At 35.1% G+C, this 16,911-nt stretch overlaps 2 protein-coding genes across 16 annotated transcripts in view; one reads left to right on the top strand and one right to left on the bottom strand.

The window, feature by feature from the left end:
* Positions 1-16,911, top strand: part of GPHN (gephyrin) — a 617,199-nt gene that overhangs the window by 570,443 nt on the left and 29,845 nt on the right. The window lies entirely within an intron of this gene.
* On the bottom strand, positions 3,829-4,468 carry LOC307182150 (protein canopy homolog 1). The gene has a single exon (XM_079913350.1). It carries the CDS (start codon positions 4,285-4,287, stop codon positions 4,009-4,011), a length of 279 nt encoding a protein of 92 aa, XP_079769476.1. The 5' UTR covers positions 4,288-4,468; the 3' UTR covers positions 3,829-4,008.

The raw sequence follows: 16,911 nt of genomic DNA, 5'->3' as shown, positions 1-16,911 counted from the left end.
AAAACAGAAATAGAGTCACAGATACAGAAAACAAACTTATGGTTACAAGGTGGGAAACATGGGGGAGGAGTAAATTGGGAGATTGGGATTGACATATACACACTACTATATATAAAGTAGATAACTAATACGGACCTACTATATAGCACAGGGAACTCTACTTAATACTCTCTAATGACCTATATGGGAAAAGAATCTAAAAAAGAGTGGATATATGTATATGTATAACTGATTCACTTTATTGTACACCTGAAACTAACACAACATTGTAAATCAACTCTACTCCAATAAAAATCTTTTAAAAATCATCTGACCACATCATGAAATGATTACCACAATAAATTTAGTGAACATCCATTATCTCGTATAGATATAAAAGAAAAGAAAAAAACATTTTTTCCTTGTGATGAGAACTCTTAGGATTTACTCTCTTAACAACTTCCATGTATAATACACAGCAGTGTTAGTTATCTTAATCATGTTGTACATTACATCCCTAGTATTTATTTATCTTGTAACTGGAAGTTGGTACCTTTCTACCACCTTCATCCAATTCCCCCTCCCCTCACCACCTGCCTCTGGTAATCAAAAGTCCAATCTCTTTTTCTATGGGTTTGTTTGTTTGTTTGTTTGTTAAGTGTAATTGACACTATGACACTATGTTAGTTCCTGGTATACAACATAGTGACTCAATATTTCTATACATTATAAGATGACCACCATAATAAGATTAGTTACCATCTGTTACCATACAAAGATATATTATTATTGACTGTATTCCCACACTGTACATTTTATCTCTTTGACTCATTTATTTTATGTTTGTACCTCTTAATTGCCCTCACCTATTACAGTCATCTCCCCCATCCCCTCCCCTCTAGCAACCACCTGTTTGTTCTCTGTATCTACGGCTCTGTTTCTGTTTTGGTTTTTTTTGGTTTGTTTTTTTATATTTTAAAATATTTAGATAATGCTATTACATATATTAATAAATATCAACCAAGCAGAGAAATAGGTATAAAAAAATATAACCAGTTATTGACTTTTTTTTTTAGGGCTTGCTTTAGTAAATCAAGTATTGATCTCTCCCATTTGGAACTTTGCTCTATTCCACTCTCCACTCCTCAGTGAAATGGATTCATTGGTCTTGGCTTCTTCTTAGCAAATTGTAATCCACATAACAAAATATAAGCTGTTCATCTCAGCCAATCTGGTCTTTTCTTTATGAGAAGAGGCTCACAGAAGTCTTCCATGGAGACCCAAAGAAACCATCTCCTAAAAGTACGATTTGAAATCATCCACCTGAAACAGGTCTTCTCTCCACATTATTTTAATAAGCATTATAAACCTCTCCCCACCTTTTCTCCGAGATTTTCTTCTGGCCCAGAATTAGGTGCTTTTCATGGACTCTAAGAAACTTTTCTGTCACACCCTAGGTGTTGTTTTGTTTCTTTTTCTTCTTTTTTTCTTTTTCTGGCTTTTTGCTTTTGCTTTGGTTTTGGTCAGTAAAAGTCATTAAAATGCAGGAATGTGTTTGGAGGCATGGCAAAGCCAGCAGTTAGCTACTCTCTCATTATTGTTCATTAGCAAAAGCAGCGCAGCCTTACCACACCCAGAGGGAAGCTTAAGAGTCATCGCAGCCATAAGAAATGCAGTGGCTCACTCAAATGTAGTGTTAATCAGTAACTACAAACATTTACATGTGTTTAACAAGTTTGATCTGGAAATAAAAAAATTATCTAAGTCATGAGATATTGAAAATCTTGCAAGAGACAAGATTATTTTTACTGAGAAGTAAGAAAAAACTGAAAAGCCCTATTTATCAAAACCTTAAGATATTCCCCATCAGAGGCAAGATATTTGGTTCTCTCCAGTCAAAACAGAAGCCTCAATATCCATGAGAAACAACCATCAGTGGAGGGAAGGCATACCTCCCCAGGGTCCTTTAGGTGGGAAACAAAAGCCCAAAATCTCTTAAATTCTACGATTAGCATTAGTACTGTCTAGATGTGAAAATGTGTCAGGTTTACCATTGAGGGTATGGAAGGACCACAGCCAACACTTCTTCAATCACAAATGTTACAGTTTTTGAGGGAACTTCGTGCCAGTGTCTCTACATGTTCCCGTGAAGAAACAGTTTAGTGCATTTACCAAGGAAGCCTAAGTTAGGAAAATGTTTATGACTCATTTTTTGAAATGCTAAATTAAACTTAAATAGTTAAGTTTACTAAAGTTATAGGGACTATGTTTTAAGTCACAATTTTACTACCCTACTGAAAAATGATGCTAATTATTCTTTAATCCTATTTCCATTTTTTATCAGTTGCATGCAGTGCAGCCTCATTGGGTTACAATATGTAGGATCTATACTACTTAGCCAGCTACAGACATATCAAAAAATCACAAACCTTCTCAGTTTTCCCAAATAAAAGGAATTAACTTTAAAAATGTAACTTTTAGGGCTTCCCTGGTGGCGCAGTGGTTGAGAGTCCGCCTGCCAATGCAGGGGACACGGGTTCATGCCCCGGTTCGGGAAGGTCCCACATGCTGCAGAGCGGCTGGGCCTGTAAGCCGTGGCTGCTGAACCTGCACGTCCGGAGCCTGTGCTCCGCAACGGGAGAGGCCACAGCAGTGAGAGCCCTGTGTACCGCGAAAAAAAAAAAAAAATGTAACTTTTAATAAGAGTTGAGGTGGGTAAAGGAGAAGAATGGAAACCTCTTTCTCTTCATTTTGGCAAATTTTTATAAATGTGAGAATTATTTCCTCCTGATGAGTCAGTTGAGTGGCTTAAGTAATGTGCTTTCTAGGCCATCAGGTAACATATGGCAAATAGTTTTTGTTTTGGGGACTTTGCTCTATTCTACTCTCCACTCCTCAGTGAAGTGGATTCATTGGTCTTGGCTTATTCTTAGCAAATAGAAATCCGCATGACAAAGTGGATCCTACGTAGCATCCTACCTAGTAAATTCTCAGAGACAACAATGAGAACTTCTTCTTTAAAACAAGTGTAAAATAGGTCCTGACCTTTTAAATGATTAAAGTTATATTCCAATCAATGTAAACTTAACAGAGACAATGAAATCTCCAAGAGTTAGTTTATTACTACACTCTGTTATTAACGTGGTCAAAAGGCTATTTTCCATAAGTTCCCACCTCTCCTTCCATCTCCACACCTACAAAAACATCCATAGAAAGAATAATAGGTTGGTTAGTAGTAAAATCTACACGCTAAATGTTAGGTGAAAGTCTTTAAGAAACAAAGGCACGACAAGAGAGTTTGCAGCAAAACAAAACATGGCCATTGGTATCATCCTTTAAGACTACATGACAATAAATACATGAATAATAAATCAACTTTCTAAATCATTTGAATTCAGGATGTATGCATCAGAAAGGCCAATATAGTTATTGTTCCCTGTAAAAGTGCTCACTGCTTTTTATGCATTTAATTAAATTTTAGAAATTAAAAAGTTTTTAAACTTAAGGTTTCTAGAAATTTAAATTTTATTCCTGATATAAAGTGAGTTCGCTTCTTTCAGTGATAGCCATACAACCCAGAAAAATTAACCTGGAATTTGCAGCAATATGTTTTCTTAATTTCATGACTAATCAAGTATTTATGAAATCAAATCAAGTTTTTATCAAACAGGACACTATACTTGTATATGTGCATGAAATATACAGTACACGTTATTAAATCCTTATTTCATTTATGAAATGTCTTCACTTTTTTCCTATTACTGAGTTAAATGCTTTCCTGCCAAGCCTGTTTGTATCAAAATCTACAAAGGTAATTCGTTTCATGCACTCCTCAGCTTCACCTATAGAAAGAATTGGGGCTCGTCATGATGCCAAACGAGATTTTCAATAAAATATCAAACATGAGACAATGCACTATGAACAAGAGACGTAAAGTTTCTTCTCATGAAGAAACATGAAGACAGAAATGCAGACATTGACCTTGGGGGCTGTGACTTGTCTCTCCTCTAGCTAGCAGCACCATCATTCCTAGAGTTCAATGTGATTAGTAGAAGTTTCACACAGACCTGATTTCTCGCTGCACAGCTTGTCAGCGAGGTAGTGTGCCTCCTGGGCCATAAGTGAGAATATTTCATCTTCGTACTCTTCCATTATAGTTTCACACGCGAATTTCAAATGTCTGTAAGCATCAGAATAAAAATAGAATTTTAAAAATTCTTTGTATATTTTGTCTCCTTTCCTTGGAGCAAATCTCTTGAAAGTCTTCTCCTTAGTCACGGGGTCTTCTTCAAGCTTATAGTCATTCATTCGCTCACACACTTTATCCAAGAGGTCTGTGAGGAATGCCTCTGACTGGGCTAAGGGAATCGAATCACCCCGCTCGCAGGTACAGCTACGCTGTCTTTGGAACAGCTGTGCCCGTCTCCGCGTGCCCCTCTCCCTCCAGAATCCAGCGAGGATTCAGAGGACCCTTTGGCCACCACCTCCGCCCCACGCCTCTGTTTCTGTTTTGATATGTATGTTCATTTGTCTTGTTTTTTAGATTCCACATGTAAGTGAATCATAGAGTATTTGTCTTTCTCTGTCTGACTTATTTCACTTAGCATTATACCCTCTAGGTCTATCCATGTTGTCACAAATGGCAAGATTCCATTCATTTTTATGGCTGAGTAGTATTCCATATACAGTATATACACACACCATCTCTTCTTTATCCATTCATCTATCAATGGACACTTAATTGCTTACGTATCTTCACTATTGTGAATAATGCTACAGTGAACGTAGCGGCGCGTATATCTTTTCAAATTAGTGATTTTGTTTTCTTTGGAAAACTACCCAGAAGTGGAATTGCTGGATCATATGGTAGTTCTACTTTTAACTTTTTAAGAACCTCCATAGTGGCCACACCAATTTACATCCCACCAGCACTGCACAAGGGTGCCCTTTTCTCCATATCCTTGCCAACACTTGTTATTTGTTGTCTTTTTTATAATAGCCATTCTGACAGGTATGAGTTGATATCTCGTTATGGTTTTGATTTGCAATTCTGTGATGATTAATTATGCTGAGCATCTTGTCATGTGCCTGCTGGCCATCTAAATATCTTATTTGGGAAAATATCTATTCAGGTCTTCTGCCCATCTTTTTTTTAAATTAATTTTTATTGGAGTATAGTTGCTTTATAATATTGTGTTCATTTCTACTGTACAGCAAAATGAATCAGTTATACATATACATATATCCCCTCTCTTTTTGGATTTCCTTCCCTTTTAGGTCACCACAATGCATTGAGTTCCCTGTGCTATACAGTGTATTGTCGTTAAGTTACCTATTTTATACATGATATCAATACTGTATATATGTGAGCCCCAGTCTCCCAATTCTGCCCATTTTAAAATCAGGTTGTTTGTTTTTTTGATATTGAGTTGTATGAGCTATTTATGTATGCTGTATATTAACCCCTTATTGGTCATATCATTTGCAAATATTTTCTCCCATTCAATAGTCTGCCTTTTCATTCTGTTGATAGTTTCCTTCTCTGTGCAAAAGGTTTTTAATTAACAAATATAGTCCCATTTGTTAATTTTTGCTTTTGTTTCCTTTACCTGGGGAAACATATCCAAAAAAAATATTGCTACAACCAATGTAAAACAGCATACCGCCCATGTTTTCTTCTAGGAGTTTTATGGTTTCTGGTCTTACACTTAGGTCTTTAATCCATCTTTAGTTTATTTTTGTATATGGTGTAAGAAATTAGGCAAGTTTGAGTCTTCTGCAAGTAACTGTCGAGTTTTCCCAACAACGTTCTTTGAAAAGACTGTCTTTTCTCCATTGTGTATTCTTGCCTCTGTCGTATATTAATTGACCATAAGTCTGGGTTTATTTCTGGGCCCTCTATCCTATTTCATTGATCTATGGGTCTGTTTTTGTGCCAGTGCCATACTGTTTTGATTGTTGAAGCTTTGTAGTGTAATTTGAAATCAGGGAGCTTGATACCTCCAACTTTGTTTTTCTTCTCAAGATTGTTTTGGCTATTCAAAGTCTTTTGTGTTTCCATACAAATTTTTAAATTATTCTAGTTCTGTGAAAAAATGCCGTTGGTATTTTGATAGGGATTACATGAAATCTGTAGATTGCCTTGGGTAGTATGGTAATTTTAACAATATTAATTCTTCCAATTCATGGACACAGTCAGTGTATCTTTCTACTTGTGTCATCTTTAATTTCTTCCATAGATGTTTTTATAGTTTTCCAAGTACAGGTCTTTTACCTCCTTAGGTAGTTTTATTCCTAGATATTTTTTTTCTTTTTGACACAATTGTAATTGAGATTATTTTCCTGATTTCTCTTTCTGATAGTTTGTTTTAGTGTATAGAAACACAACAGATTTATGTATATTAATTTTGTATCCTGCAACTTTACTGAATTCATTTATTAGTTCTAACAGTTTTTTTGCTGGTGTCTTTAGGATTTTCTGTATATAGTATCATGTCATCTGCAAACAATGACAGTTTTACTTTTTCCTTTCCAATTTGGATCCCTTTTATTTCTTTCTCTTGTCTGATTGCTGTGGCTAGGACTTTCAATGCTATGTTGAATAAAAGTGGGTATCCTTGTCCTGTTCCTGATCTTAGAGGAAATGCTTTCAGCTTTTCACCATTGAGTCTGATGTTGGCTGTAGGTTTGTCATATATGATCTTTATTATGTTGAGGTATGTAGCCTCTGTAACCACTTTATTGAGAGTTTTTATTATACATGGATGTTGAATTTTGTCAAAAGCCTTTTCTACATCTATTGAGATGATCATATGATTTTTATTCTTCAGTTTGTTAATGTGGTGTATCACATTAATTGATTTGTGGCTATTGGACCATCATTGCCTCCCTAGAATAAATCCTACTTGATCATGATATATGACCCTTTTAACATATTGTTGAATTCTGTTTGCTAATATTTCATTGAGGATTTCTGCATCTATGTTCATCAGTGATTTTGGCCTATAGTTTTCTTTTTTGTGTGATATCTTTGTTTTGATATCAGATGATGCTGACCTCATATATGAGTTCAGAAGCATTCCTTCCATCTCAGTTTTTTGGAATAATGTGAGAAGTATAGGCATTAATGGTTCTTTAAAAGTTTGATAAAATTCACCTGTGAAGCCATCTGTTAATGGACTTTTGTTTGGTGGGAGTTTTTTAAATTACTGAATCAATCTCATTACTGGTAATTGGTCTGTTCATATTTTCTAATTCTTCCTGAGTCAGTCTTAGGAGATTGTACGTTTGTAGGAATTTATCCATTTCTCCAAGGTTGTCCATTTTATTGGCATATAATTGTTTGTAATAATCATTTATGAACTATTGTATTTCTGTGGTGTCAGTTGTAACTTCTTTTTCATTTATGATTTTATTTATTTGTGTCCTCTCTCTTTTTTTCCTGATGAGTCTGGCTAAAGGTTTACCAATTTTGTTTAACTTTTCAAGGAACCAGCTGTTAGTTTCATTGATCTTTTCTATTGCTTTTTTAGTCTCTATTTCATTTATTTCTCCTCTGATCTTTATATTTCTTTCCTTCTATTAACATTGGGTTTTGTTTGTTCTTTTTCTAGTTTCCCTTTAGGTGTAGGTTAGGTTGTTTATTTTAGATTTTTCTTGTTTCCTGAGATAGGCTTATATCACTATAAACTACCCTCTTTGAAATGCTTTTACTCTGTCCCATAGTTTTTGGTTGTTGTGCTTCCATTTTCATTTGTGTTTAGGTACTTTTTTACTTCCTCTTTGGTTTCTTCAGTTATTCATTGGTTATTTAGTAGCATATTATTTAGCCTCCACGTTTGGGTTTTTTTTTTTTTTTTGCAGTTTTTTTCCTTATAGTTAATTTCTAATCTCATAGTGTTGTGGTCAGAAAAGATGTTTGATATGATTTCAGTGTTCTTAAATTTAATGAGCCTTGTTTTGTGACCTAGTATGTGTTCTATCCTAGAGAATGTTCCACATGCACTTGAAAAGTATGTGTATTCTGCTGCTTTGGATGAAATGGTCTGTATGTATCAACTAAGTTCATCAGGTCTAATGTGTCATTTAAGGCCAATGTTTCCTTATTAATTTTCTGTCTGGGTGATCTGTCCATTGATGTGAGTGGGGTGTTGAAGTCCCCTACTGCTATTGTGTTACTATCAATTTCTTTATGTTTGTTAATATTTGTTTTATGTATTTAGGTTCTCCTATGTTGGGTACATATATATTTTACATTGTTATATCTTCTTATTGGATTGATCTCTTTATCATTATGTAATGTCCTTCTTTGTCTCTTGTAACATTCTCCGTTTTAAAGTCCATTTTGTCTTGCATTAGTATTGCTACTTCAACTTTCTTTTCTTTTCTATTTGCAAAGAGTATCTTTTTCCATCCCCTCTCTTTTGGTCTATGTGTGTCTTTAGATCTGAAGTCAGTCTCTTGCAGGCAGCATATATATGGTTGTTTTTTTTTTAATTTATTCAGCCACTCTCTATCTTTTGATTGGGGCATTTAATCCATTTACATTTAAAGTTATTATTGATAGGTGTGTACTGATTGCCATTTTGTTACTTGTTTTTGTAGGTCTTTTTTGTTCCTCTCTTCTTCTTTTGCTCTCTTCCCTTGTGATTTGATAACTATCTTTATTGTTATGTTTGGATTCCTTTCTCTTTTTGTATATGTATCTTTTATAGATTTTTGGTTTGTGCTTACCATGAGGTTTGCATACACATATACATGATTATTTTAAGTTGATGCTTTCTTAAGTTCAAATGCATTCTAACAACCCTGCATTTTTACTTTCCCCTACATGTTTAATATTTTTGACATCATATTTTATGTTTTTGTTTGCATATCCTTAACTACTTACTGTGAATATAGATGATTTTACTACTTTTTTCATTTAAGCTTCCTACTAGCTTTATGAGTGGTTGGTTTACTACGTTTACTGTATATTTGCCTTTGCCAATGAGATTTTCTGCTAGTCTTCAGGTCATTCTCATTGATAGTTTCTCTGTAAATAGTTGTGATTTTGGTGTGCCCATGGGAGGAGGTGAGCTCAGGGTCTTCCTACTCTGCCATCTTGGCCCTATTCCAGATAGAAATTTTAAAAAGCAGAGTCTGAACTGAAAGTGGACCCCCAATACCCACTGAAATCTGAGAAGATATAATAGTCAAAAGATATCATACCCTCTAGACATATTCCTCCTTCACAGAAACTGATTAGTATGTAAAGTCTTGAGAAAGCCACATTCATTTTCTGATAGATTTATTTTGAGATATACATACTTCTTTCTCTTTTATCTACCTTTCTATTAACTTTAAGCTTTTTTGACATCTAACTAAGTTACAACTCTAGGAAGAGTTGTTATTATTATTGGTGACCATCTTCCAAGATGAAGGTGAATGTCATAGCTTGGGGGAGGAAAAATGCTTCTATTTTTTTCACTCAAGTCAAATAGTCAAATGTTCCTGGTGTCCAAAAAGTGAGAGGGAGACACGTGTGATCTACAAGCTGAGTATTATATTACAATGCCTGCATCAGTTTCTCCATCTCTGGTTCAGTCTATACGTGAAGAGACAATAGTCATTGTGTTAATTATATAAATTTTGGTATTTCCATAGAATACAATATCTTAGAATTGAAAGGAATTTCTGATGTTAGCTTCTCCAATATTTTACTCAGTGGAGGTGTTAGAGAAAATTTCTAACAGCTGGCCATCAGGTTTTTGTTTGATGCTTTTAGTGAGAAAGATATTATTTGCCTCATGAGGAGAACATTTATTGTTGGATGGCTGTTATGGCAAGGATGTTTTTCTATTACCCTGAGCCAAAGTCTTTATCCCTGTTTCTCTTATCCATTAGTTCTAATTCTGCCTGGAGCAACACCAAGTAAATTGACTCCCTCTTCTACATGACATCCTCTCAAAGAAAGTACTATTTATGATTACGTAAATGTTAGTAGTATCTTCTCTTCTAGCCACAGATAATATTATTTGCCCATAATATCATTATAGTTGTAAATATTGTACATTATTTATTCCCAAAGCTACTGTGGAGAGATTAATTTGAGGCCAGTGTTCATTCATTTATTGAGTGCCTACAATGTGCAGGGATTTGGTAGATCAGTCAAGAAGCCTAGATAAAATGAGAACATGACTTGTGAGACAGTCATATATTATTGTATCAGTTTTGTACATTTGCCTTTTATCACAATTAGTTTCCTCTCTTTATCCTTTTTAATTCTTTTGACTTTAAATTCCACTTTGACATTAAAATGCCATTCCTGCTTTTTTGAATATTTGTATTAGCCTGGTGTCTTTTGGGCATACCTTTTATTTTTATTCTTTCATCTCTTTTAAGTGTATCCCTCATAAATAACATCCAAATGGGAATTGAGCTTTAAAAAACTCAATCTTGCATTTGCCTTACTGTAACCCTGATCCTAGCTTGACGTTCATTTTGCTTTACCATGAAGTTTTCTATATATTATTCTCTTGATATTTTTTCCTTCCATCTTACTTTGTTTTTACTATTAATAGAACTTTGTTATTTCTTCTTTGTCCTTTTCCCTATTATTGGTTTGATCCAGGTGCTATTTGTTTCCTTTCACTCATTATTTTGGAAGGTGTGCTGTACTCTACCATCCCCCTCATGCTTTCCTTCTAATTTCTGATACTAATAATCAAATATTCATTTCTCCACTATTATATTTTTAAAAGGTGCTCACTATATCCCTCCTACAAGGCCTTCCCGTTTCCTCCATGCACATCCTACACCAATGAGACTTTGAGAAAACTTTTACTTCTCCCATCTCCTCCCACTCCCTCAACTTTTAGGCATTGCTGAGATAATGCTTTTAAATCTAGACTATTACTAAGTTTTCTCTTGCAGTATGTCTCTACAACTTCTGGGAAATCCATGTTTAGTACATATATTATAATCCCCCAGTTTATTTGATTGTTATTCATTTAGATTTAGTTATATAGTTTATAAATATGTGTGTATTTTACTAGTGTTTTCTCTACTCTTCATCTTCCCCTATCTTGAGGTCTCTGATCTGGTTAATTTTTTTCATTTAGAGTCATTTTTCCAGAACATTACTTGTTGATTTATTATCTAAATTTTTACATTTTCACAAATATTATTCTTCTGTCCTGACAGGTGAGTGGTGTCTGACTGGATATAGGATTTGGGGGTTGCAAGCCTTTTTTCTTAGAGCATGTTGATATTAATCTACTGTTTTATAGTTTTTAGTATTGTAGGTAAGAAGTCCGAAACCAGTATCTTTTTTCTTTGTTAGTAAATTTAATCTTTCTGTTTGACAGCTTGTAAGATATTCTCTTTATCCTTGAAATTATAAAATTTAACCAGGACATTTTTAGGTTTATAATTTTTTGTCAGTCTTACCTGGAACTTAGTAAATCTTTTCAATCTCCAAGCCCAAGTCATTACAAATAAATGAAATTTTCCTCTATTTTCCCCCTCTATCAGTTCCTTTTTTCCCGTATGGGATTCCTATTAATAATATGTCAGTGTCTTGCTGTGTCTTCCAAATTTCTTATCATCTCCTGCATGACTTGTGTCATTTTATATTTTTGTACATCTCTTTGAGACATTTCTACTACTTGGTTTTCCATGCCACTAATTGAATTTCACCAGAGACTATATTCACCTTCATCTACTAAATTTTAAATTTTGAAAATTATATTTTTTGTTCCAGAACATCCTTTTAAGGTTGTAAATGAATCTCCATTAGTGCTTTAATTGTGTGTTGTTTTTGTTGTTGTTAAAATTATCTATTTCCCCCAACATGTTGATTTCACTAAGAGCCATCCTAACTATCGTTCTTATTCTTCCACCCTCCAGTTGCTGGCAGCTTAAATTGCTGGTATTTTCCTTTACCTACTGAGAGTTGTATTCACCCTCAGCCCTCAAGAAGCTGCTAGGGTGCCATAGACCTGACAGGAATGTAGTTATAGTGGAAAAGAGCATCAAAGTGGTAAAAGGCATGGAAGTCACAACTCCTGAATTGGCAAAGCAGCAATAGCAAGCTGCCAGTCTTCTATTGAAGCCGCTGTGCTTCCTGGACATTTAGTTATGAAGGTTTGGGCTTTCCCAGTTGTTAGGGATAGGGTAGTCTTAGTATTTTTTAAGTAAGTAGGGTAGTTTTTTAAGTAAGTAGGGTAGTTTTTAAGTAAGTAGGGTAGTCTTAGTATTTTTTAAGTTGACTTCTGGGTCAACTTAAAAATAATACCTTTGTGCTTAAACTGCATCCCAATCAGCTTCTAGTGCTTTAAATCAGTGAATGTTAGACATGGAAAGGACCTAGTCCAAATGTTCTCATTTTACAGATAAGGATAATGAGACCCCAAGAAATGATGTTCATTTTTCAAAGTCATCTCAGCGGTAGAGACAAAACTGGATTCTAGGCCCTGACACACTCAGGCTTCAGTTGACAGTTCTGTTTTCTGTCACCGAGTACTTAAATTTCTAGCATTTAGCACTAAATCAATGCTCTTATAGAATGTTTTCATATAATATTGGTACTCTCAGAGAACCATGGGTAGGTACTTATTTCAAGTGAAAATGGATAGAAAGTGTTAGTAAATCAAGATTAATGCTAGTATTAGATTTATCTTTAAAGAAATGGTTAATCACCTTTCAAATCTAATTAAAACTGCAGTTTTTAATGAAGAAAGAATTAAATGATATCACAATATCCCTTTAAGATCTGCTGTTCTTTGAGAAAAGGGAAGCTACTGGTATATACCTAGAAAACTTACTAATCTGCTTAATTGAACATCCCTTCGAGTGGCAATGGTGAGAAGATATTTCAAATGTAAAAAATACAAGTTATTGGTTTTTGATCGTCACTATTTGGCATACACAAATAATATTTATATACTTAGATAAAAATGATAACTTTTCTGACGATGTATATAACAAAGTGTCTTTCACAGTGTGAATACTACTGTAGTTTAAAAGAATAGTAGAGTGAACATAGGTGACCTTGAACCTGTCACTACCTCTGTGAATTTCATTGACCTCTCTTGCCCTGCCTACATCATAGAGTTGTAAAATTAACACATAAGTGTGACAGTGTATTGTTCTTTTAAAACAAGAGAATTATTGTCATTAATTTTATTTCTTAAATATCAACTGATCTTATATATAGGAAGTAATGTCATATATAAGACATATAAGGTCATATTATGTTTTCATTTTACTCTCCTATCATTGCGAAAATTAATATGCTATGCTCTCTATTTAACAAAACTGAGAAAATCATAATTATTTTTATCCTACTATAATATCCATGATTATAATCCTTGCTACCTATTTTTTATCATTATTCAGAGTAATCTCTTAGTCTTAGAAGCAAACTCAGTTTTTAGTTCTTAAAAATAAAAAGGTTGGGGGGATGGAATATGAAATAAATATGGGAAAATATTAGCATTTGTCAAATCTGAGAGATGGATACATGGGTGTTATACTGTTATCTTATGTGAGAAATATTTCATCATTTAAAATATGAATCACAAAAAAAAGAGAGCAAATTTATGACTTGTGAGCAAGCCCTAAGTTATGTTTAATCAAAATCTTATTTAGTTTTCATCTGAATATAGGATTCAGAACTATGTTTGTTTCATTCCGCAGAACTAACGTTCACAGATGCACTTTTCTTGTCATTCCAGACAGATCTTCTCCTGCTGCCTTAGCATCCTCTGTTTTATGCTTTTGCATAACGGTCCATTCTCATGAGAGTTTTCCTTGTATGACATATCATATGCCTGAAAAAACTAGACAGTCACTCTGCTTAGGCACTTGACAAGGAAACAGAGGTTCTAGTCCTAGCTCTGCCACTTACTGCTCCGCCTAGCCTTTAATATGCTACTTTGCCTCTCTGAATATCACTTTCCTTTTCTGTAAAATAGGCATAATCATACTGTTCAATCTACCTCAGAGATTTATTGTGAAATAATAAATGGAGTTATATCATGCAGTATAAGTGAAGTTACAAATCCTCTGACAGTTGCCATACATTGGTCCCTGTCCCTGTAAGCTATGATCTCTTACTAGGTCCCACACACCAGAAGTATGCAACTGAAAGTAGAGTTAAAGAGATGGGCAGAGGGAGATAGAGAAGGGCAAGCCCCAAAGAATGCTCCTAGCTCTGCTACTGAACACAGTGACCCCCAAAGACCTTTCCAATTTTAAGATTTGGTGATTTTGTGAATCCATCAGCCACAGAGAAGAAAGCAGCATTGAGTGTATTCTTTGAAACATAATAAATTACAGTAAGGACTTGCTTGATATAAAATTCCTTTTAGTTTATTTCTGCAAGTTAGAAAATATCATGTGAAGAGTTGATGACTCTGCAGTTTTACAAAATAGGAAAAAGTCTTTCCCAGATAATATGAAAACAAGGAATAAGGGGGGAAAAAAATCACTGAAAAGTATGTTTATTTGCAGCCATCAGCTAGCCTGTCCCAGGAACTTTACCCACCTACAAAGATGTTGATGTGTATGTCACTGCTGCTTTGTTTCCAATGACTTTGCCATAATCCTGTAGAGCTGACAAGCTATAAATTAAATATTGTAAGATTGGTAAAATTAGCAAATGTCTCTTATACTAACACAAAATTATATGTTGTGTTGATAATAGTCATTGTCCCTTCACCTGAATCACATCCCACATCACCCTGTGTTTGTGATGTTTTTCCCATTTACTCCATAGGCCAACCATTGGCTCAGCTTAATGATTCAGCAAGGCAAGGGGACCAGAGTGCTGGGCATGCAGTGATCAGGAATCCATCACATACATATCTTATAGTATTGCAGTACAAAAGAATAATTTGTTATCTTTTTCCCTAAAGCTAAATGAAAAAGATTGATGAAAAATCTGTTCAAAATACATAGTTCAAAAATACACCCATTTTTTAATATAATTCTTCCAAGATGTTTGCCCAACCAAATTAGCTTCAAAATTCATGTCAGGGATTTTTTTTTAAGTTTGTTTGTTTTTTTAATGTTTTACACATAGATCCTACCTTCATTGAATACCTGGGTATCTTTTTGGCTGCATAAGCAATTAACTGGATGATTTCAAAGGATCCCTGTGTTATAGATTGAACCTCATGTGAGCCATTTTTCAAACTTTTATTGTTGTCTCCTTGGGAACTTGCTCACCAAAGCCAAACAACCTCTGGTACACTCATGGACAGGGCAGTGCTTGAGGAGCAGGAGAATTTTATCTAGAGTCAGTAAGAGAACCTAATAGTAAATGGAACTATTCAGGCTGGAACCAGGCCTAGCTTATTTATTGAGCCCTTTGGGCTTTTCACATACAGTTCTATGAATGTATTTGAGGTCCAATCTATGATTTTCTTCTGTGTTAGTCATAGATATTCTCCTAAATAAAAACAGTCAAATATGCTAAAGTTGAACTCTGCCAGGTTGTTAGGTTTGTATGATAACTTTTGTCAGTACCACAGTAATAACAACAACAACCAACCTTTCTTATAAACTCAGTTTGTACCAGGTACTATCCCACAAACTTATATATATTATGTTACTTAACCCACATAACAACCCTATACTATCCCTACCTTACAGATGGAAAACTAAGGCAAAGAAAGGTTTAGCAACTTGTCCAAGGTTCTACATCTAGCAGGTAGTAGCACCAGGATTTAAACTCAGGCAGTCTGACTCCAGAGTTCACACTCTTAATCTCTGTAATGTGCCACCTCCCAACTTTGTCTCCTGAAGAGCCTCTTGGGTAGATCCAAGTTCCTCTCCTTACCTCTGTCACCCCTGGATAAAATTTGTGCTAGTTACAAATCTCCTCCTCCTCCTCCTTTTCCTCTCTTCCTCCTCCTCCTTCATCTCCTCTCCCTCCTCCTCATCCTCCCATGAAAAAATGCATCAAGAGAAAAGGATATGAACAAACTTCACTACCATGAGAGATTTGGGAGAACATATGCTATCCCACTGAGACATCATTTGATTTCAAGTTAACAAAAACCTGCTGATTCTAGTTTAAGCAAAGGGGGGGATTTATGGGAAGAGTTGTCTCCTGGAGCACAAGACCAAGAATATGCCTCAGGAAGGACTAAAAACAAGAACTAGAGCATTAGAAGCCAGGATGGTTCCCTTTTTAAATGTACATGTTAGATGTCTATGGAGGAGAAAGGGAAATACCTCCCTTCTCCACAGGGTAAAAAGTTCTTAGAAAACAAGGGTTTAGGCTGAACAAATATTCCTCAAAAGGCACCTTTTCTGTACTCCATCATTTGAAGGTAAATGCAAGTACAGTGCACATTGCCCAGTAGCTTTGTATGCATTTAAAATTGTGACTAAACAGTCCCTTTCAGCTATTGCCTGATTTCCTGTCCCTCCAGAAACCCTGATGGTTGGCATTTTGTTTTTTTCTCACTTGATTAATCTCAAGTTAGGCCTTTGCAACCCTTCTAACATCAATAGGATAAGACTGTTGATTTCACGCCATCCTTCCTCCCAGGCCTTCCATCTGTACAATCAGAGGGCCTGGTGCACTTGTCTTTTCAGTTGACTGTCAGGAATCTCACTAGTTTCAATCCCTAACATTCACCCTGTCCCTTTATCCTCTCAAAATATCTCATACTGTCTCTGCCTTCCTTGTTCTTTTTTTCTCTACCTTTTTCCCAATAAACACCTACTGGCTCTTTATATTTTTAGGGACCCCCCCACCCTTTTCCCATTAGATGAAGTTCAAATTCTTGACCTTGAGAGCCCTCCAAAATCATGCCCTACACTACCTATCCCAGCCGTTCCAAGTCAGGTCCCTCACTCAAGCAGTTCATTTTCCCCATTCATCAAGAACACCACAGGCTTCATCACAGTCCGATCCTCTTGCTTACAAGGCCCTTT

Source organism: Stenella coeruleoalba, assembly GCF_951394435.1.
Source record: "Stenella coeruleoalba genome assembly, chromosome: 2".
In the NCBI taxonomy this organism is placed as follows: Eukaryota; Metazoa; Chordata; class Mammalia; order Artiodactyla; family Delphinidae; genus Stenella; species Stenella coeruleoalba.
This window is presented reverse-complemented; position numbering and strand designations above follow the sequence as displayed.

Bases quoted from the DNA above. Each gene is read 5' to 3' on its own strand.
- LOC307182150 (XM_079913350.1), bottom strand. From the start codon at position 4,287: ATGAATGACTATAAGCTTGAAGAAGACCCCGTGACTAAGGAGAAGACT.